Below are 22,601 nucleotides of genomic sequence, written 5' to 3'. Positions count from 1 at the left end.
TGGGTTTCCTTTGAGCTAGGAGGCAGTCAAAGGCAGTCCAATCCCCTGCAACATAAAGCGCCTAGCTCTGGGGACATGGAATGTCATTTCTCTGGTAGGGAATGAACCCGAGCTGGTGTGTGACTAGACCAGTGGTTCTCAATTATTTCCTGTCATGCCCCCCCTACCAAGAAGAAAACAATTCGCACCCCCCCCCACCACAATTTTTTTTACATTTCGTACTAATGTACATGTTCTTTGCATTTTAATGTTAGATTGTCAATAAAATATCTTACCTTGACAAAGCTAAATTGATAAAAAAAATATATCATTTTGAGAACGACTATTGTGAGGATCTCGAAACTCAGTACTCTGTGGTGCTAATATTGATGAGATGATAAATATTTACTATACGTTTTTGTTTTTTAACTTTAAGAAATCAAACAGTTATTAATACGTACATAATATAGAAAAGACAAAAAGAGCAAGGGGGATTTTAAACAAAAATTCTTCATAAAGCAACAGTTTTAATAATATACGTTTTTTTTTGTTTACAATACGTTTGACGTCGAACCTCTTTGTCGTGATGACGTCAGCCACTTCCGTGGTCCAGCCTGAGAGCATCTACTAAATTGCTCACGTAGACGTCGTCTTATTTTGTTTCGATAACTAATGGTTGCAATGCAACATTTCTGTTCATAGCTGCTGGCTCTCCGCCCAAACGCGGTTCGAGTCAGACTTCTGTTAAAAGTCGAGCGTCCATCGAAGCAATTCATTTTAGCGATTAGCGCGCTTAGCGCCTCCTTGCTTGCCTCCTCATTTAGAACGCTACTTGTTTGCAGTGTTGTTTATTTGCCATCACGTTGCTTGTTGCTGCTGCTGTGCGCGGACTTACATATAGTTCCAATGAAGTCCGTTGTGCTGCGGCGCAAGATAGCTTGGCGCGGGGCATTTAAGGAGCGGCGAAAGAAATCACTTCACTTTTTTTTTAATCAGTGCTGCGTGACAGCGCGACCCTTTTTTTTTTTAATCAGTACTGCGTGACAGGGCGACACTTTTTTAAAACCAGTACTGCGTGAACTAGGGGCACAAACAGCTTTGACGAGCTCAAACTGGCGTTGTCTGAGATCGCCTTTTTCTGTCCCAAAACCATGCAAAAAAACATGTCCCCCAGGGTCCCACACGGCCCCCCTCAGCATCGCACCGCGCCCCCCCACTATTTGAGAATCAGACAGAGTCGGACTCGGCTCCAGACACAGTGTGTGCTCTGGTATCAGTCCTCTCAAGGGGTTTTGGACTCTGTTCCACTCTGGAGTTCCCCAATGTGATATTTCCAGGGCAGGTGTGGGTTTATTCCCCCTGGGTTGGTGCTTGTAAATTGGCGTTCATCCCAGTGGACGAGAGTGAAGCCTCCCTCCGCCTTCAGTTCGGGGGCGGGTCCTGAATGTTGTTTGTGCTGATCCACAAAATTTTTAATCATTGGACTTCTGTGACTGTCATGTCATGTTCAATGATCAATTTTGTGGTTATCGTATTTGCGACTGCATGTTTTGGACACTCGGGTGAAGAGAGGGACGGATCTTTCAACTGATCAACACCTGGTGGTGCGTTGACGATTGTGGGAGACGTCAGTCCAACCTGGCAAACCCGAATCTATTGTGAGGGTTTGCTGGGAACTTCTGACAGAATCCCCTGTCAGAAAGAGCTTCAACTCCCACCTACAGCAGAACTTTGAACATGTCCTGGAGGAATCGGGGGACATTGAGTCAGAGTGGACCATGATTCATGGGTCAATTGTTGAAGCATCCAATCTGAGCTGTGGTCGTGGTAGATGTCATTTCAGCAATTCCCAAACCCGCTGTTGGACCTCAGTGGAGCGGGATGCCGACAAGCTGGAGAAGGTGTCTTTCTGAGTGTATCCTGTGGGTGTCTGTAGACAGCTGACGGGTACCAGCTGGCCAAGCGAAATGCACCTGTGGCAGTCGCCGTAGCAAAAATTCAGGCTTGGGAGAAGTTTGCCGAACTCAAACAAAATGCTTCCAGGAATTCTGGTCCTTGTCGATAGACCGGTCGATCTATAATCTTACCCTCAGCTATGGTCACCAGATGTGGGTCGTGATCGAAAGAATGTGATCCTGGATATAAGCGGCCAAAATAAGTTTCCTCCACATATCCCTTTTAGATAGGGTGAGAAGCTTGGTCATCCAGGAGGGACTCAGAGACGATCTGCTCCTCCTCTAACTTGAGAGGCGCCAGATGAGGAGCCTCGGGCAGTTGTTTAGGATTTCTCCGGGACGCCTCCTTGGTGAGGCATCCCGTACTTGTCTCACTGGCAGGGGGCCCGAGGAATTTCTCTGCTAACACCTTTGAATCCCCCGAAAGAGTTTGAAGAAGTAGCTGGGAAGAGGGAAGTCTGGGCTTCCCCGTTAAAGATGTTGCCACCATGAACCATCCCAGGATAAGTGGTAGAAAATGGATGAATGGATGGATTAATAGTTTAAACCACAAACATTATTGACTGAAATTTTCCATTTTATTGGATTTTTTTTATCTACCCAGTAATGTAACATTGACATTAAAAACTTATTTTTCTATGGAGTCCAGAACAAGCGGTAAGGAAAGGCAGCTTAATTTATGAAGCACATTTCATTCGCAAGGCACAATGTGCTTCACACAAGCAAAGACACATCACAAACGCATTTACAAACACCACAGTGAATGAATTCAGATTGAAGACAGCTGTACTGTAGGGATGATTCTTATTTTCATATTTATTTCTACTGCATAGTATTTCTGTTTTTTGTGTTAACATGAGTTTCTTGATGCAAAAGGTTTGGATGCCCCTGCTGTACTATTTTGTATGGTGGGGTAGGCATAAGCTTGTTCTTCAGCTTTCATTACCATGTAGTGAATATTGTATGTAAATGTCAATGTAATCTTTTTTAAAAAACCAACATCCTTTGGTACCTGTATACTTCTTTTGAGTTATTCCTTGCCCTCCAGGGGGTTAAGATCAGGGGATGTGGATTGTGGGCATGTGAAGCCCTTTGAGACTTTGTGAGCTTAAGGGCTATACAAATGAATTTGACTTGATTTGACATACTAATCACATTGTGCAGTTTATCACTTTCAGCAGGAACATGTTTCGTAAGGCTCCTTTTACTTTGTTGGTAGCATTGTACTCCATGTTGACAGCTCTTAGACCATCATCTAGATGAGCTCAAGGTTCACATTTCAATCACATCTTCAACCATGACTTTGCCATCTTGAGTTAGGTAGATCGCTTCCTGTTGCAGCCATTTTGCTCAAGGTGAACCCACAATGCATGAAAACCTAAATTATTGTGTGTGCTGTAGCCATCTTGCGCAAGGTGTCCCCGCATTGTATTAAGAACTGATTTTTTTGTGTGTGTAAGCGTGTGTTTTGTGTGTGGGTGCAGTACCATTTTCGGCCACTAGGAGCAGCATAGAGCAAACACAGTTATACACAAAAATGTTGGTTTTTGTGCATCTTGGGGCTACCTTTGAAAATTTGACAGGACACTTCTTAGGTCATTTTATGACTAAATCAATGGTTAAATTCGTGGGGACCAGGTTTTGGCTCCCCACGCTATGATTGTGCTGTCAGATACTGGTCCTCACAATAGTGCAAAGACAAAGACCCACACACACACGCACCCCCCCCCCACACACACACCCCTTCTTGCATTTGTTACCTTCTTAAGACCACCCATAAAATGCCTACTTTCCAGGACCACCCTTTCTAGACATCACAGGAACAAATGAAAGGCATCCTTGAACTTGGAAAAAAATCTATTTTAATTGTATCACAATATAACATTAGATTTTGCCTTTTTAAGACTACCCATAAAATGCCTACCTTTTTAAGACCACCCCAAAAAAAATGCCTACCTTTTTAAGACCACCCCCCCCAAAAAATGCCTACCTTTTTAAGACCACCTTTTTTAGACATCATAGGAACAAATGAGACATCCCCGAATTAATATATATATAGATAGATAGATAAATAGATATATATTTATTAACAGTGTCACAATATTACCTAAGAATATAACCTTTAAAACCCCCAAATAAATACCTACCTTTTTTGGACAACACTTCCTTGGCATCACCAGAATTAAATACATCTCTCAACTTGGGTGTGGACAATGTATTTTAACAGTACCACATTTGGCAAATGTTAAATAAACCCTGACATGAACAAGCATTTTGCTTCCTTCAACAGCAAAAGCAAACGTTTGCTGCTCAAGTTGCAAATGTTAGCCGCGCAGTGAGGGGCTTAAAGCTCAATTCTCTTTAAAGTAAGCCATATGTTGGATCTAAATTAAACTAAATTAACTATCCTATTGATGTCGACGGTATGATGACACTTACACCTGTTTTTTTAAAATAAGTTACAAAAGAGCAACCACTAAATAAAAGAATAATATAATATGAATAATAAAAATAATAAATGAAGTAAATAGATCAAATTTGAGACAAGTCTGCAGTTTCTCCTACCGACTTATTATGTCATCAAAGGATGTCATTTATTATACGTAATAAATATATACATTATACAGTGTGTGCAGCACATTATACAGCGAGAAAGTAGTGGTGACCTGTGTCTATAGCCTCTGATCAGAAACAATCCTGTTGTGGACATAGAATTTAACGGCCTTCCAGTCCCTCTCAGCAAGGGCTCCCGGGGAAGCTGCGATGCATCTCTCGCAGTCTGCTTTTCCCGGGGTCTTACCCGTGCGTATAAAGTCCATCAAAGAGTGTTCAACAGCCTTAACCTCTTCAGTTGACCACTTTCGTTTGGGTCGATTCGTACCTTGAAAAGAGAGTAAAAACACTTAAAGCACAGATACTTTGGAAATTAAAGACATTCTTGACTTTCCTCCCTGCCCAATAGGTGTAGTCTCTGTGCCTATTGTTTTCCAAGAACTTGGGTTGACCTGAATAGGTTGTCAGTGAATATAATCGGGGCTGCGACGATATTACAAAAAATATATATTTTATAATATATAAAATAAATACATCACAATACATTTATCCTTATTGATAGCTTCTTTTTGTTCTCAAACAAATCACAGCCGACACATTTGTTGTTGATGCTACCAGCAAAAGAGGATTCTGAATTAATCATTAAAAAAACAGACAAGGCATTCCATTTGGAAGGTGAGGAAAGGAAAGGAAAATTCACTTCATGTTAATTAGGTGTTGAACTGTTCACTTGTGCAGTACGATTTCATTTACATTTTTTGTTGTTGTCTTTTCCTACCACACCAGCTTTAGGCTATCATCTTATTTTTCTTCTTAAGTTCTTTTACTCAGATTAACTAGGTAACTACAAGAGGAGTTTACGTCAACTCAGGGTGATCTGCAGGTCATTGCCTGTGAATATTCTCATTCATGCAGGTCATTTTATTCTGAAGGCATTGAATCAATTGCAACTGGACTGTTCTGTTTGACTAGGTTCACATTGAAGAGAAATGCAACCCGGATTGGATGTTTTTTTTTTGCCCATATATGACCTGCATCTTGTTTTTTGTGATAGTCTGATTAAGATTTTTTTCAAATCCAACCTGGGTTGCTTTTATATGTGGTCCTATTGGATTTTTTGCAAAGCAACCACAATCTGAACAGCCGGCTCACATATGTACATCCTTGATTTTACTGATTCGCTTCACGCAGGCATAGACAACTGTTTGATTGTCCGTGAATCTGCAAAGTTGTAATGAGTCACGGTATTGGCTTTATATTTATCTTTAATTTAATTCCACTTGAAACAAAGCAAAAAGTGCACATTTGTCATAACTGTAGTCACCACATAAACGGCAATGACGTAACATTATCTTTAGGGGTGTCTCCATGAAACATCAGGAGGTTATTTTCACATCTTAACACTATTTGTAAGGCAAAGGCAATGCAATGAGTAACTATCCCTGCCGAGCAGAAGAGACTGGACGTAGTAACTTGTGTCTGGCATGAAAAGGGTAAATGAGCATTTTGTTTCCCTCTTGCTATTCAGTTACAGTGTCTAGAAACTTCTACAACAATAATTTAATTTACATGTACAAGGCACAGGAGACCTAAAAATGATAGGACATTCTTACCTCGTGATCCTCGCTTCTGTCCAAGTTGTCCACCTTTCTTATCCTGAGGTGGAGGTTCCTCTCCTGGAAAATATTCATGGGAAATAAAATCATTTACAATGCATCACTAGCCTATTGTCATATCATTAAGTGGTGAAAACAAGGCATGAGTTAATATTTTCATTCTGGTACAATTTATCCACCCATTGGGCAACACTACTTGAGTAACATTGCCCTAGCTCGTTGCAAGAGGGCTCTTTTTTGCGAGTCGCTTTTTTTTTTTTTTTTTTTTAATTTTCAAGTCAAAATTCTCAATTTTCAGCTCAATATATTCATTGTTTGGTGAGCCAGTGACATAAATGTAAAAGTCAAAGCCATGTTTCACACACCTGAATGCTGTTCTTCTCCAGGTTGTTGTTTTTGTCGAAGAACTGAAGCTCCGCCTGGAAAACATTCATAGAAAATGACCTCGGAGAAAGAATGAGCCTCTGCAACTTTTGTAATTGTATGCCCATCCAGCGTCACTGTACAGAAACATTCATAAAACAAAGCAATAAAATTCATGTCGAAACACAGGACACATAAAACAAAATTCTAGCCACCAGAGCCTTGATTCTGTCCAAGCTGTTGCTTTGAAGCACCTTTTCCAGGATCCTCCCCTGGAAAATAGTAATCAGGAGCAAAATGATGTAGATAGCTTGTCTAGCCTACTGACACCTCATAGGCAGAGAAAACATGGCAGAAATTCTCAAGATATATTGGTTCCGTTTATCAGCCCATTGGGCATCACTAGATCAGGAACATTCACCACCTATCTGTTGGTGAAAGTTATACAGCAACATTACTGTTAATAGAGCTGACGGACATATTTGACTGACATATTAGTTAGCGACCATCAGGACACGTAATCAACATGCAAAATTCTTACCTGCTGAGCCTTGCTTCTGTGCAAGCCGCCTCTGTTTTGAAGCACATTTCTTCTTCTGATTAACCTGTTCCCCTCCTGGCAAACATTCAATTTGGCACTGATGTTATTTTTACATGCAAACCGACCGTCAATGAAACATAACTTTAATTTACAAAAAAAATTTCTTGTCTGGCACACAAATCAGAAGAATACCTGACATATCTGCTGCAGCACCAAGATCATCATCTTGAGATGAAGAGCTTTCTTGCATTATGTCAGTTTGGTCTTTATGGTGACAAACAAAGGCAGATTAAGTCAAATACCAGTGAATTTAAATTATAGAGGTGGAAAGGCATCTTATCCTTAGAATAATTTTCTTACCATTGGGGCAAATCACGATTTGATCCAGGCTTTTTCCCTTAAATTCTCCTAGTCTGCCCTGTTCACAGGCCATCAAGACCTTGCTTATCTTTGCCAATTGCAAAGTTCCTTCGGGGAGGCGATAAAATTTTCTGTGCACCCTGATGTCATGTCCTAGAAAGTCTGCCAAAAGATCTTGTTCAGTGTCATTGAGATTGAGTACTCTTGAAAGAGTGGCCACTTGTTTTCTCAGTTTAGTGGAAGACAGAGTTGCAGGACTTTGGGCCCCACAGTTTTTAGCCAACTCCCGGATACAGTCAGACCCACGAAGTCTTGTTCCAAACCCTGGTCTAGCAAACAAATACATATTTTCACCAACACCACATGAGCTTCGCTCCTCAACAAGTAGCTCGAGAGACTGCACCATAGCAGGAGTTAAGATAATAGGCACCTTCCTGCCGCGCTTCCCACGAATTTCTACACGCTCAAAATGTTGGCAAAGCTTTTTTTCCAGTCCAGTCAGGGCGTCTCCAACATCCTCATTAAATGTTGACTTATCCCGTGTGATAAATACTTCTAAGCTCATCTTCGAGACTTCACCTTCGCGCCTTCTGTTGAAAAAGATTATCTGTGCTAATATAACTTTAACAAGATTGCTCCAATTCCTTGAGTTTTTTTCGTACAATAATTGCTGGTGATATTGTTTTTGCTTGTCCGCCATGTGCATGTGCATTTTTTTGACATCCTCTGCTAATGGTATGAGCTTCGGTTTGTTCCACTTCTTCTCCTCCAGTGTGCGGTACGCAGCAGAAGAAATCATTTCGTTCCAGGTTAGACTGTACATACGCCTAAACTCTTCGACCACCTGCCTCTTTTCGTTGTTTTGTGTTGAGAGGGCTACAGCCTCCATAATGTCTGCAACCCTCTGGATGCTTTGCCCTAGCTTTGTAGCTAGTGTGGGTTTCTCAAATGTATTGATCTGATCATCAAAGCCAGCTACTAATTTCACAGCTCGAATTACATGTTCAAAGTGTTGTGGATTAATATAATCCTCCAGTGTTTTTAGAGGGGTCACTGTCCTTCCGAAAATCACAAGTCTCCCCAGTCCTCGCATAATTTGGCGGATGTTGTCGTGCTGGGAAGCAGTTTCACGGTGCTTGTTGTACATTTTTTCTCCGACTTTCATGATGTATTTATCACCTTTAATAGCAAGGGTTATTTCATCTTGAGTCATCTTATTCACTAGGGCCCATACTTTCGTGCTCACATCTTTAGGTGCTGGTTGAGCAGAAGCACACAGTGATTGTATTCTTGTTTTCCCCGGTAATGTTCTGCGAACACTTTGTGCAAGCACGCACCGTTTCGCATGCTTCCACATAGACTTGCGCTTGAAGTACCCAAAGCATGCAAAACAATGCTGATAGTCCTTTGGATTGCTCTTGCCTTCACTTTGTCTCGTCCATCGAGAGCCTGCTGACGTACTGTGTCTCCACCTGGTACAGCGGCTGCACTGAGGCGGACAGAGTGAGGCTCCAGAGGACAGTCAAAACAGCGCAAAGGATTATTGGCTGCCCTCTTCCCCCACTGTCGGACATCTACACCGCCCGGTGCCTCAGAAGGGCTCTCAACATCGTCAATGACAATACCCACCCAAACTCACACCTGTTCGACCTGTTGCCCTCTGGCAGGCGCTACAGATGCATCAAATCAAGGACCAATAGACTGAGAAACAGTTTCTTTCCGAGAGCCATCTCCATACTGAACTCTCACACACACACGAGACCACCCTAACCTCGCAAAACAGCATTGTGATGTGTTTCTATATGCCCTATTCAGTACTGAATTCCATTGCACTGTCTTCTTTATTTATCTAATTTATATATTTGTCTGTATTATTGTTGTATTGCACTGGAGAGGGGAGCCCTCTAATCTCGTTGCACACTTGAGTACAATGACAATAAAGGGATTTCTATTCTATTCTATTCTATTTGTTGTCTACAAGCTACCAGTGTCCCTTCTCCTTTCGTGAGTGCATCAATGTTTTGTGCTCGATTTCCCTGCTTGCGAAGGAGATCCAGCAGATTTCTCCTTTCCTTCGACTTTTTGGGATATATCACTGCATTGGCAACTTCACTTTTATCCTTATGTTTCCGTTCCAAGTGTCGTGCAATTTTTGATTGTGGTTCCCTGCAGTAAAGGCAGTAGTTTTTCTTCTGGTGGTATTTTTTAGATCCATCTACTTTTGTAACATTAGCTACAACAGGAGAATCACACTTTTTATCAGACCGTGCCTTATGATAGGATGTTTTAAATCTAGTGTAAGTCTTTTTCTTTCTTCTTTCAAACATAGAGTCATCTGTGTCGTCTTCTACTCGAGAAATTTTGATTCTCTTGTCACTCTTTTTCTGTCTTTTTTTGGTCTTCAGTCTTGATTCACCTGAATTGTCTTCTTCACTCACACTTAAGCAACTCTTATCACGCTTTTGGGGTCTTATTTTGGTCTTCACTCTTAGACTTGAATATCTCTTGTCACTCTTGCGCCTTTTTTTTGTCTTCAGTCTTCCATCATTAGAATCTTCATCTTCACTCAAACTTGAGCATCTCTTGTCGCTCTTTTTGTGTCTTTTCTTAATTTTCAATCTTGATACCCCTAAATCCTCTTTGTTGCTAGAAAACAACGTCAGATTGTCGTGCGTCCCTGTTTTTAGCTGGGGTTCATAAGAGTCTTCTTCCCTGGAATGTATTTTTTCATCTCTGCTTTGTTCTGATGATTCGTCAGAATTGGCCTCTGATGATGCTGGTACATACTCATCCCCACTGCTGTCATTGGAAAGTGACACTTCAGAGTTGTCCTCCAGCATTCCTTTGGTCAACTACAACAGGACAGAGACATAAGAATCAAAACAGATGCAACTTCACATCACAAGTCTTCCCTAAAATAGAATAATTTATTAAGCTGACAATACAAAAAGGACAATACAAAACAAAATTTGACTCCTGTGACTTCCATTTAAATCTGACAATTACAAATACAAGCATGTTCTGAAGAACATAGGAGCTATACTTACAAATACACTCTCTTCTCGTGTTAAGGGCGGAACCACTATTTCATCCTGCAACTGCCAAAATTGTAAAGGGAATTATTAGAATTTTAGTTCAAGCATTTTGAAAGTATAACAGACAATACACCAGATGTTATTATATATACATAACAGGCTATGTTACAGCTTGCGCTGTTGTGAAACTATATAAAGTTGTATTGTATAATTTAACATTATAGTATTACTATTTAAAATTAATAATAATTAAATATAAATATGTAAAAACCTTTTGGGGCTCGTTAACTTGTGGAAGAGAAGATAAACCGCAATCAATGGGGGAAAAAAATGGATGGATGGGGAGATAAAGGGCTGAACGATTTATCGTTTTGGGACCGAAATCTCAGACAACGCAATATCGAGATCGTCAAAGCTGCGGTTTGCGTCACACATTCACGAAGCAGATCACAAAAAAAAAAAAAGAAAAAAAAAAAAAAAGAAACAAAAGCCTTGTGCTGTTGTCCGAAGCCCCGAAAGTTATTTCTTTCCCCCCTGCTTGAGTGCGCAGCGCCAAGCTATCTTGCGCCGCTGGACTATGGACTTTATTTGTACTATAAGAAAGTCCGTGCACAGCAGCAGCATCAAGCTGTATAATTACAAATAAACGACCGCTCTAACACGTAGCGTTTTCTCAGAGGCGGCAAACAAAAAGCAAAGTATAGCGTTAGTTGTACAGTCGACTTTTCACAGAAGTCTGGTTAGAAACGCGTTAGGGTGGAAAGCCGGCAGCAATTAACATAAATGTTATCTTGCAATCAGTACGTATCTAGGCATAGACACAATAAGATGACGGCTATAATAGCAATATAGCAGACGCTCTGCGACCGGACCACGTAAACGGATGACTTAATCATGACGAAGAGGTCCGATGTCAAACGTATAGTAAATATTTATAATCTCATCAATAATATTTGCACCATAGAGTATTGGGTTTTGAGATCTACACAATAATAGGTCTCAAATGTATATATTTTAAGCAATTTTGCTTTGCTAAAGGGACAATGATTTCATTGACATAATCTGACATTTATGTACAAAGAAAATGTACATTAGTACAAAATGTAAAACAATTTGGGCTTTAAAAAATACATTTCAAATACACAATTACACATAAATACAAAAATACAAATTTATAAAACTATTTTTTAAAAACTTGGAAAAAACGGCCCTGCTCACGAAATCTCTGAAGTGTCTTTGCATTATTACAGTAATAGCTTTTATTGTTTTTACTGGTATAATGGCATGCTCTGTAATGTCTGTAAATGTCACTGTACATTATGCAGAAAATCGCAATCGTAATATCTGTCAGAAAAATGACAAGTTTTTCCTAAAATCATTCAGCCCCAGACAGAGAGAGAGAGAGAGAGAGAGAGAGAGAGAGAGATGTAAATTAATGTTACACTTGTCCATAAACAATCAGTATAAAGAGATTATTATGCAAGTTAGCAAAGAAAAAGGCTCGCTGAATATTAAGGAATGTGAGTGTGTTGCTCAGCTGGACAAATGTAAGGTTTTCCCCATGTGTTGAAATTAAATTAGATTACATTACAAAAATAAGGTTGAAAGCCAATTGAGAGCCAAAGGCAAAGTAAGTAAGTCTGTCTTTTTCTCTGTTAAAACAAAAATTAAACCAAAACAGAATAACATGAAAAAAATGTTGCCGGGGAGACCTCATTAAAAAATTTTCATGTTTTAATTTCCACTTTCCATTTTAAGATCTCAAATATAACATATCCTACCTTTACGTTCTGTTCAACATGACAGCTATCCATTACATCAGCAACTGCAACGAAATCACATGAGAGAAGAGCATTAACCAGGTTCCTAATGAGCTAACAGCAGCCATGTGCCTTTATTATAAACTTTCACCTCACCATGAAAATTATTAGAGTTAGCGCATCCGAGACAATAAAAATACATAAAGCCATGATCAGCCATGCTAAGTACACGAAACATCTTTCACTGAAGATGCACAACTACTTGGAACAAAGGATAAGTTTGGCTCAATTCCATCTGTTACATTATTTTATTTGTTGTAGTTTTCTGTCAGATTCTCAAGGAATATGGTTGAGGTAATTCAAACATTGGAGAAAGCCCTTGCGCGATGAAGAACCCACTTGTGGTAAAAGCCATCAATAACAAGCTTCCTGAATTTGTGAAGAAAGCAAAGCTTGTCTTTATGGTCAATCGAAAAAATAGTGTCACGTAAGTCAATCATTTTGATTATTATCTTGCATTTCTGAATGAGCAATAGGATAACCTCAAGAGACTTGAGCATCTCAAAAGCACATAAAAGCTCTGACAAGATGGATAACAAACTAACACACACAAAAAATGCTGCGACTAAATCCATAAATGATTGTGTTGTTTGTGGAGATGAGAATCACAAACACCATGACAAGATCCTACTGAAAATGTTTAAGGTCTGAAGACATGCCCAAAAAGAAGGTATTGCGAAACGGAATGATGTATGTGCCTTGAGAGGCACGTCCATGGTGGTGGGTGTAAAGACCAGTACATGTGCAAGAATAAAGACTGTATGAAAATGGGCTCTTCAGATCGCCACTACCTCCTTGGCTCCAAAAGTGAAGCTAAGAAATATGAACGAGGGAAAAGCACCGCAGGGAAAAGACAGCGGAAATAAAAGTCAAACAGAGAAACAAGAAAGATTCTGAAGTGAACGTTTTCCAGCTATAGCAGAAAGATGCAAAAAGGCTGTAAAAAGGCCTGGAATAAGGAATTCCACAATGTCAAACTTGGTGGTTCTCAAAGAAAGTGGACTGCAAGAGAGTCCAGTCCTGATGATGTTGTTGAAAGTCCTGACTAATGCAGGACAAAATAAAGTTCCTCTTACGTGCGGGTAATTGTGACACAAATCTAACACCATACTGTAGATCAGGCATAACCAAATGGCGGACCTCGGTCCGGATGCGGACTGACTGATGGTTCGGACTGGACCCATGACCAATTTATGATAAATGTACACGAACAGAATTTTGTTTCAGGCTACATTCGCAAATGTGGTCGCTTCTATTACGGTAAATGCGTCACTGATTTGAGCCAATCAAATCTTTTGTTTCTGATCCACTGCCAAATGTGCAGCAGACATGAAGAGAGTGCTTGCTCAAAAGTTAGCAAGGTCGATGCGTGTTGTTTTAAAAATGAATGGACGGAGAAATTGATGTTCATTCTGGCTTCAGCCGGTTTAAAACCAGTGTGCGTCATTTGCTCCGAAACCGTCGCACCAACACGAAGTGCCACTACGAAACAAGGCACTGCTCTTTTGCTCAAAGTTGTCTGCTGAAGTCTGAGGAGAGAGCACGCAAAAACATCGAACTTTGAGTGCAGTCTTGCGGATTTTTACATTTTCCATTTTCGTTTACAGCCAGCGGCATGCAAACGAATGTTCACTAAAAGTATCATTCATGGATTTTGGGCAAACATTAAAAAAAAAAAAAAGTTCAGTCAGGGCAGTTGCGAAGGAGTGCTAAAATGCGGCTAACAAAAATTATTTAAAGGAAAACACAAAGACCAGGTATGTGAAATAATCAACCAAATTCTAAGCCTTCCCTTTTTTTAGGCGGACAACTCTTTGATTTCAGGAAAAAAACGGGAAAAGACATTAACTCAATGCTCAGCAGTTGATTTATTTCTGCAGGAGATATTTTCCTTTTTTTTATCTGCAAGTGTCGCCCTTAAATCCTTTAACCTGGAGCCGCTTACATTTTCTTGAATGTGAAATAAACCCCTTATATTTATTTGACTGGGAAATGTGTTTAATGGTAACATTGTTAAATATTTAGTATATAAGTGTGCTCTATTTAAAATTACTCTAAATATTAAAACTATATAAAAATGTGAACATAGGCTAGACCAGTGATTCTCAAATTGTGGGGCGCGCCCATGCTGAGGGGGGCACGTGGGACCCTGAGGATGCTTTTTTTCCGCCGTGGTATGGCTGAATGATGCATTGTTTTAGGACCGAAAAAGGCGATCTCAAACAACACGAGTTTGAGCCCTTTGACTCTAATTTTTGTCTTTTCTATATTATGTACATTTTAATAACTGTGTTTGGTTTGGTAAAAAAAAAAAAAAAAAAAAAAACTAAATATTTATCATCTCATCAATATTTGCACAACAGAGTACTGTATTTTGAACTCCTCACAATAATAGTCCTAAAATTTATATTTCTTATCAATTTAGCTTTGTTAAGGGATATTTTATTGACAATCTAACATCAACATACAAAGAACATGCACATTAGTACAAAATGTAAAAAAAAATTGGTGGGGGGGCGCGAATTGTTTTCTTCTTGGTAGGAGGGGCGTGACAGGATATAATTGAGAAGCACTGGGCTAGACAATAAGGGAAGTAGGACTTTGATTCGAACCTTTTGATTGGAAGAAATTTTAGTAGTGGGCCTCTGTGACTTTTAATTGAATACCCCTGCTGTAGATTCTGCCTACAGCACGGAGAATGCAGGGATCTGTGATTTATTCCTGATTTTGATTAATTGAACAGTTTATCAAACGCATTTTGTAGTGATATTGATTACTGGCCTATCCTGACACAAATTAGATTTACCCCACCACTAAGCCCCCACCACCCCTTCGTCCCCCAACTCACCTGCGCCGTCAAAAGTGTCACCACTGGAAAAGAAATCTGTGCCTTCCTCCTGTAAACAGTGACACAATCAAAGATCATCAGATCACAGAACTACTTTCACTTTACAGCCTCAGACATTTTAAGTGTTGCTTACCAGGAGTGTTAAACTCACTACACTTCACATATAGCATAATTTGTAGTAATATTTACTTGAAAAAAAACTTGTCAAGTTTTTCAAGTAAATATCACTCCCCAATATTTGCAGTGTATAGTTTTAACCCCTGGCTTACACAACCATTGGGCTATCATATTAATCAGTTTGGTCATTCAGTTTTAACAGACTAAAAATCAAATAATTTATTGTGTCATAAGGTGGCTTTTACCAAAATATACCGTATCTCAATGAACAATATCTAGAGCACCTACGCGAAACAGGCCTATACTAAAAAAGTACAATGACGCATGTAAAAAAAAAAAAGTAAACCGCATGACAATGGAAGGAAGATGAACTAATCATCATCATCCATCATCATCCTGTCCTCTGCTTCTTTCTCTTTCGCACTCATCGTGCATTCTACTTTACACAGACTTTAGAAGCTTCATTATAACGTGTATTTCACAAAAACAATAAACCAAATTAATGGATTCAACTGTTTTACTCGACGCTGGCGCGTGTACAGGCCGCTTATTAACAAATAACTTAGCATTAAATATGCGGCAACCATCCTGGAGAAGTTCCACCACACTGACACAAAGTTAGCTCATTTTACATTGCTCGAACTCCCGTGTGAAAATTGAAGGCAAGTAAAAAGGGAATACAAAAATAAAACACTTACCATTTCTCTTGAATGCCCGGCAGCTTGAGCCCAATGTCCTGTACTCTCGATGCTTGTGGTTAGTCGAGCGAATTTGCCGATAAGCAGGTGAGCGGTCGAAAAGGGAGTGCTTGTTTTTAACACAGCACACACCACCGTAACAGCGAACGTAGTTATCAAGAGCAAAAAAGAGAAACTGGTTAAGATTTTTCAATCCATTATGCGGCCAAGAACTCATGATAACTTATATCTCGTCATGATATGTTTTTTCTTGAAACGACAAGTGATCGGTGAATGGGGAGGAGGGGGCAATTGTTCGACTTCGCACCAGTAACGGGAGAAAGATAGTACGTTTGGGGACCTCTCTGTTCCACACAAGCATACAAGTAAAAGAGACACACAAGCGGCTGTCCAGTTAAATCGCAGCCGCAACACGGCCACCAAATTAGTTATTAGTTATTTTTTGTACTACTACCTGAGCTTGCTTAGTTGTTTTACTTACTTTCTATTTGGTCTGTTTTAGACATCAGAAATGTAATTATGGTAAACACATACTTCAAATCAATTACCCCCCACGCCCATTTATTTTTCAATGCAAGTTACAGTACAGTAAAAGAATTTCTCAAACAGTTGAGGGAGTTCAAGAAGGAGTGAAAGTGCCAAAATTAATTAAACAAATACACCATGAAATGTTTAATTAAAATTATCAATAACAAATTCGATGTTTAATTTATTAATTAAATGTAGAATAAAATAAATAAATGTGTAAACCCGGTTAGTAAAATATGGGTGAATCAACGTTGCAATATGATTTATATATATATATAGAGAGATATATAGAGATAGATAGATAGATAGATAGATAGATAGATAGATAGATAGAAAGATAGATATAAATATATATATATAAATATATATATAAAAATATATATATAAATATATATCAGATCCAAGAGGAGCAGTGCAGTTTTCGTCCTGGCCTTGGAACAGTGGACCATCTCTACACTCTCTGCAGGGTGCATGGGAGTTCGCCCAACCAGTCTACATGTGTTTTGTGGACTTGGAGAAGGCGTTCGACCGTGTCCCACGGGGAGTTCTGTGGAGCGTGCTTCGGGAGTACGGGGTACAGAGCCCCTTGATACGGGCAGTTGGTTTCCTGTACCACCGATGTCAGAGTTTGGTCCGCATTGCCGGCAGTCAGTCGGATTCGTTTCCAGTGAGGGTTGGACTCTGCCAAGGCTGCCCTTTGTCACAGATTCTGTTCATAACTTTTATGGACAGAATTTCTAGGCGCAGTCGAGGCGATGAGGGGATCCGGTTTGGTGACCTGAGTATTTCATCGCTGCTTTTCGCAGATGATGTGGTACTGTTGGCTTCCTCAGGCCGTGATCTCCAACTCTCACTGGAGCGGTTCGCAGCCGAGTGTGAAGCAGTTGGGATGAAGATCAGCACCTCAAAATCTGAGACCATGGTTCTCAGCCGGAAAAGGGTGGAGTGTCCTCTCCAGGTCGGGGAGGAGATCCTGCCCCAAGTGGAGGAGTTTAAGTATCTTGGGGTCTTGTTCACGAGTGGGGGGAGGATGGAGCGGGAGATTGACAGGCGGATCGGTGCAGCCTCCGCTGTGATGCGGACGCTGTATCGGTCTGTCGTGGTGAAGAGGGAGCTGAGCCAAAAGGCGTGGCTCTCAATTTACCGGTCGATCTACGTTCCTACCCTCACCTATGGTCACGAGCTGTGGGTCGCGACGGAAAGAACAAGATCTCGGGAACAAGCGGCCGAAAAGAGTTTCCTCCGCAGGGTGTCTGGGCTCTCCCTTAGAGATAGGGTGAGAAGCTCGGCCATCCGGGAGGGACTCAGTGTCGAGCCGCTGCTCCTCCACGTAGAGAGGAGCCAGATGAGGTGGCTCGGGCATCTGTTTAAGATGCCTCCTGGACGCCTCCCTGGTGAGGTGTTCCGGGCATGTCCCACTGGCAGGAGGCCCAGAGGACGACCCAAGACACGCTGGAGAGACTACGTCTCCCGGCTGGCCTGGGAACGCCTGGGCATCCCTCCGGCAGAGCTGGAAGATGTGGCTGGGGAGCGGGAAGTCTGGGCTTCCCTGCTGAAGCTGCTGCCCCCGCGACCCGACCCCGGGTATATAGAGATATAGATCCGTTGGCACACCATTATGATGAAAATATGTTTGTTTTTAACTTGAAAAAGACAAGTCATTGGTGTAGGTGGGGGAGGGGCATAGTCCTTGTGAGGACCACTCTGAGTTTCACACACATGTAGAGGCCTGATTGAGGCACAAAAAGCTGCTGCCCAGTTACATTGTAGCTACTACACGGCCACCATTTTGTTCATGTTGTACGACTACCTGAACTTGCTCAGTTTACTTATTTTCTAATGTTTTGTTTTGTTATGATCAGTAATATAGTTACAATACTCCATACAGGTTCAAATGTACCCCCCCCCAATGTATTTTTTTCCATGCAAGTTAAAGTGGAGTAAAACAACTGTTCAACAATTGTTGTCTTATGTATTCCAAAGCTAATTATGCATTAGGGCCCAGAGAGAAAAGAAATGTCTCAAACACAGCAAGCGAAGTGGCTGAGTAACATCTCGCAGAACTCTATGGCCACAAGCTAGCTAGCAGAGGAGTCGGTTAACATCCTAAGGCAAACCCTGATTGGTGATATTCATGGAAGCGAATAATAAATTGTTTGCTGCTGTAATTGGGAATGGAATAATGCCCGAGTTGAATAAGCTATTTGCTTGATAAAGGCATATTGAGAGTCGGAGGACGACTAAATAGGCTAGCAATGCCAGAAGGCCTGAAGCACCCAATCCTTCTCCCAAAGGGACACCACGTGTCAAGACTCCTGATGGAACATACTCACAGGCAAGTGGGGCATAGTGGGAGGAATCACACGCTATCAGTATTAAGACAGAAATATTGGATCCCCTGTGCCAACACTCTTTGCCGAAAGGTCATCCACGACTGTGCAGTATGCAGGAGGCTAAGAGGCAGTACTGGTGAGCAGAAGATGGCAGACTTACCAACAGACAGGATCACTCCGGATCTGCCACCATTTACTAATGTTGGAGTTGATTACCGTATTTTCGCAGTCATAAGGCGCACTTTAAAGTCACAAAAATTCCCCTTAACAAACAAAGCGCCTTGTCAGTCGATGCGTCCATTAAATGGACAAAGTACCACTCACGTCCATCAGCCCTTGTCATCAACGAGCTGTTGGAAGTGCATGTTAGCACACCCTGCTGGGCAAAGAGTGAGTTGTTCATGTTTACAATCGACCGTGACAAATACACTATCTGACTATAATGTTTGGGTGATGGTGTTGGAAAAAGCTGGACAAAGGGCAGCTGTCCACAATGTTTTAGTCTGTCTTATCATTTATGTTATTGCAAGCAAGAAACGTCCCAGGTTTAGACAACAGACAAAAAGTCCAAAGCATAACAGCACATCTCTTTAAACAGCCATGCAAATCTCTCTAAACAGCTATGGGATTGTGGGTCTCTGCTCCCAGAATGCATTGCTTGAATTAGCTAAGGCTGAGTGGCTTTTGTGTTATTTTAATTTTTTTGGGTATATTGATGGCATGAGAGATACATGTTTGTGTTAATCTTATTTCTATGTTTCATTGTTTGCTTGTATGATGAGTTTTTTATTTTTTTTTTAAACCGTGACTCTAAGGAGTGTGGTAAGCAGCCAAGTCCCTCCCCTGACGTTGCTTTGTAGGCTATTGCCAATGCACCTAATATTGGCCTGAGCCATTGTCAATGTCAGCTATTGTCAATAGAGACTTGGCGTCTGCTGGGGTGATTGCTTATGTTATTGGGGCATAGTAGGCTGCTATCGGCTGTGTCAGTGTGGGCAGCTCTGCCAAGTTCATGCTATGCTAACAGCAGCTGTGCTATCGTCTTGTCAGGCGGTGCGTCCAGTATATGTTACAAAGACAGAAATAGCGCCCTCAACAGGTGTTGCGCCCTTTGACACGGCGCGTCTTTTGGGTGCGAAAATACGGTATTTCGGCCCCATTGAAATCAAGCGTGGGAGGAGCATAATGAAACGGTATGGAGTCCTCTTCACATGTTTGGCCAGCCGTGCAATGCACCTTGAAGTGGCCCATTCGCTTGATACAGATTCTTGCATAAACGCTCTCAGACGCTTTATTTGTCGACGAGGTCAAGTGAATGAACTACGATCCGACAACGGGACTAATTTTGTCTCTGCAGAAAGAGAATTGAAGGAAGCGATTGGGGAATGGAATCAGGATCAGATCACCCAAGCCATGCAGCAGAAGGGCGTAAGGTGGACCTTCAATCCCCCTGCCGCTGCCCACCATGGAGGCGTGTGGGAAAGATTAATCAGGATATTGAAAAGGACTTTGCTTTCCATTACAAGGCAGCAAATTCTGGACGATGAGAGCCTTGTCACTGTCATCTGTGAGGTGGAAGCCATCCTTAATAGCCGTCCATTGACCACCCTGTCCGATGATCCTAACGATTTGGAACCTCTGACCCCAAATCACCTCCTGCTATTAAAGGCAAAGCCTTTGCTGCCACCTGGACTCTTCAAGCAAACCGATTCATATGCCAGACGACGCTGGCGACAAGTACAGTATATAGCAGATTTGTTCTGGTCCAGATGGGTAAAGGAATACCTTCCACTTATGCAAGAACGCCATAAATGGAGCAGAAGCAGAAGAAACTTTGTTAAAGGAGATGTTGTGCTGATTGCTGATGCCAACTCCCCAAGAGGATCTTGGGTTATTGCCAGAGTGGTAGATACAAACCCTGATCAAAGAGGAACTGTAAGAAGTGTGAAACTTCAGACGCCGACCAGTATTATAGGGAGACCGATAACCAAGATCTGTCTGCTGGTTCCAGCTAGTCAATGACGCACCTTATCGAAAGTGCGATTGGCCAAATTGGTATTTATTTATATTGTACGATGCTCCAAATTTTGAGTATTATTATTTCGCTTTGCCCATAATAATAGGGGCCGGTATGTTGGAGCAGTTTTCTTTTGAGTAATGCAGTATGGCAACACCACCACTAGGGCAATTGATGACGTCAGCACTGGTTGCGTTCATCCATAAATAACGAATGCAGGACAGGTGGGGGAACGCTGGTCGGATACTGTTTTTCAACCGCACTTACAAAGACGCATTATTTATGTACAAACTGGAAGATAGAAGATAGTATATTGTATTGATTACCGCATATGCGCGTATGTTTTTGATTTGAAGTTTGGAAGACCGTAGCCATTGATATATTTATTTGATTTACTTGACTTCACGGCATGACATCTGGACTGAAATGACTACGATTAAGACTAACCCTTGACTGTTTGACGTAACATACATAACTACACATCAACATCAAGACCAGTGAAGCCGAGCGAACGTCATCGCAACTTCAACTCATGGTGAGTGAGTGCGCGTTAAAACTTTCTTTAGCCAGCGTATCATTGAAACGGCAGTAACACTAGTGTCATTGGAGCCGACGTGTATCACTATATCTGAATAGCTAGCGTTGTTTGCACTGCGCTGGTGTCTAGGTCTCTTGCGTGCTAGCTCCATAAGATTAGCTTCAATGTCGGGTGCTCTGGCCCCAGCAATACACATTCTGTGGTTGGATTTTCAAGCTTAATGTATCGAGTAATTGAGTCACCTTTCACTAAAGTGCGGGAGCCAGGAGACCGAGGTGGAATGGAACTGCTCTGTGTCTTAACAGGCTCAACGCGATTAGCAAGCCATTTACGGCCAATGCTAACCGGTGCTGTCCGCCACATTTACGCTTACCACATTACTCTGCTCTAGCTGGCGGACACGTCCCTCTAGCAGCGAGAGTCTTTCCATGAGAATGGTGCAAGTGTTGCATGTGGTGGTGCACGAAACCATAGTTGCGTTTACTCGCCCGGTGGATGAAAGCAGACGAACAGATGTCGCGCCGAAAGTGACGTCACGGGTTGCGTCTCCTCAGAGTTCGTTCGTGCCTCAGCTTGGTTGATACATTACCAACACATACCTGTCAGGGCACAATAGTGACATTGAGAAAACGTTCTCGGTGCACAGCCTCTCTTGCGTCATCGCTAACTGACTGTTCTTCCACGGTCGTTCACCATCTCCATATGAGACTGTCAAGTTTGGTGAGTTTTCGTGTATGTTTAGGGGGTCAAAAATGCGATCGAACGATCGGAAAATAGAAAAAAAAATAATAACTAGCGCTGCAAGCAGCGATAAAGGGCCCTCGCAGCCCTGGCAACGTTGGGGTACCGGCACGTTGGAAATGTGAAATATTTACGAGAAAAAACGTGAGGAATCCTCACAAGGAATTTTTGTGGAGTTAAAGTTCAAGCAGTTTTTGTTGTCAAAGCCTCGTCCATGTTTTAAGTAAATTCAAAATGGCCGACTTCCTGTCAATTTAGAATGTGGCTCCCAGACACTTCTTATTATGTCTTGGCTTTATACATGCATCATCAAATTTTCAAAAAGTTTGAAGAAACACAGATCCAGGGCTGTTTTTTTTCAAATGTTCAAGGCGGCGATAGCGAGCCATTTAAAAAAAATTAAACAACAAACTAATAAAATATTGATGAATTTGCCAGGCCTGATTTTTCATGAGTTTTCATTTAAATTTCGAACCTCAAAATAAGCAAACTTGTTAACCTACTCTGAGAAAAATATCAACAAAAATAACTTGTATTTGCTTTAACCAGTAAGTGGCAC

The 22,601-nt window shown here is 41.3% G+C and overlaps 1 protein-coding gene across 4 annotated transcripts; it reads right to left on the bottom strand.

Moving 5' to 3' along the window:
• Positions 1-4,570: 4,570 nt before the first annotated feature.
• LOC148315661 (uncharacterized) lies at positions 4,571-16,086 on the bottom strand. 4 transcript variants are annotated; one of them, XM_088287428.1, is made up of 8 exons: positions 15,886-16,086; positions 15,071-15,119; positions 7,200-7,271; positions 7,008-7,082; positions 6,682-6,738; positions 6,469-6,603; positions 6,101-6,163; positions 4,571-4,815 (listed from the first exon to the last, which is right to left on the bottom strand). In XM_088287428.1, the coding sequence occupies exons 1-8, from the start codon at positions 15,886-15,888 to the stop codon at positions 4,607-4,609; spliced, it is 663 nt and encodes a 220-aa protein (XP_088143554.1). In that variant the 5' UTR covers positions 15,889-16,086; the 3' UTR covers positions 4,571-4,606. The 4 variants fall into 4 exon arrangements, with proteins under 4 accessions (XP_088143554.1, XP_088143551.1, XP_088143552.1 ...); XM_088287425.1 differs by lacking the exons at positions 15,071-15,119; positions 15,886-16,086 and adding an exon at positions 7,368-8,707; XM_088287426.1 differs by lacking the exons at positions 15,071-15,119; positions 15,886-16,086 and adding an exon at positions 7,368-8,707 and having other exon boundaries at positions 6,469-6,522; positions 6,721-6,738.
• Between the last annotated feature and the right edge of the window lie 6,515 nt (positions 16,087-22,601).

Source organism: Idiotropiscis lumnitzeri, unplaced genomic scaffold, assembly GCF_059441095.1.
Source record: "Idiotropiscis lumnitzeri isolate Australia: NSW breed Sydney's pygmy pipehorse unplaced genomic scaffold, RoL_Ilum_1.0 HiC_scaffold_64, whole genome shotgun sequence".
NCBI lineage: Eukaryota > Metazoa > Chordata > Actinopteri > Syngnathiformes > Syngnathidae > Idiotropiscis > Idiotropiscis lumnitzeri.
Note: the sequence above shows the minus strand (reverse complement) of the source record. Positions and strands in the feature narration are given on the sequence as shown.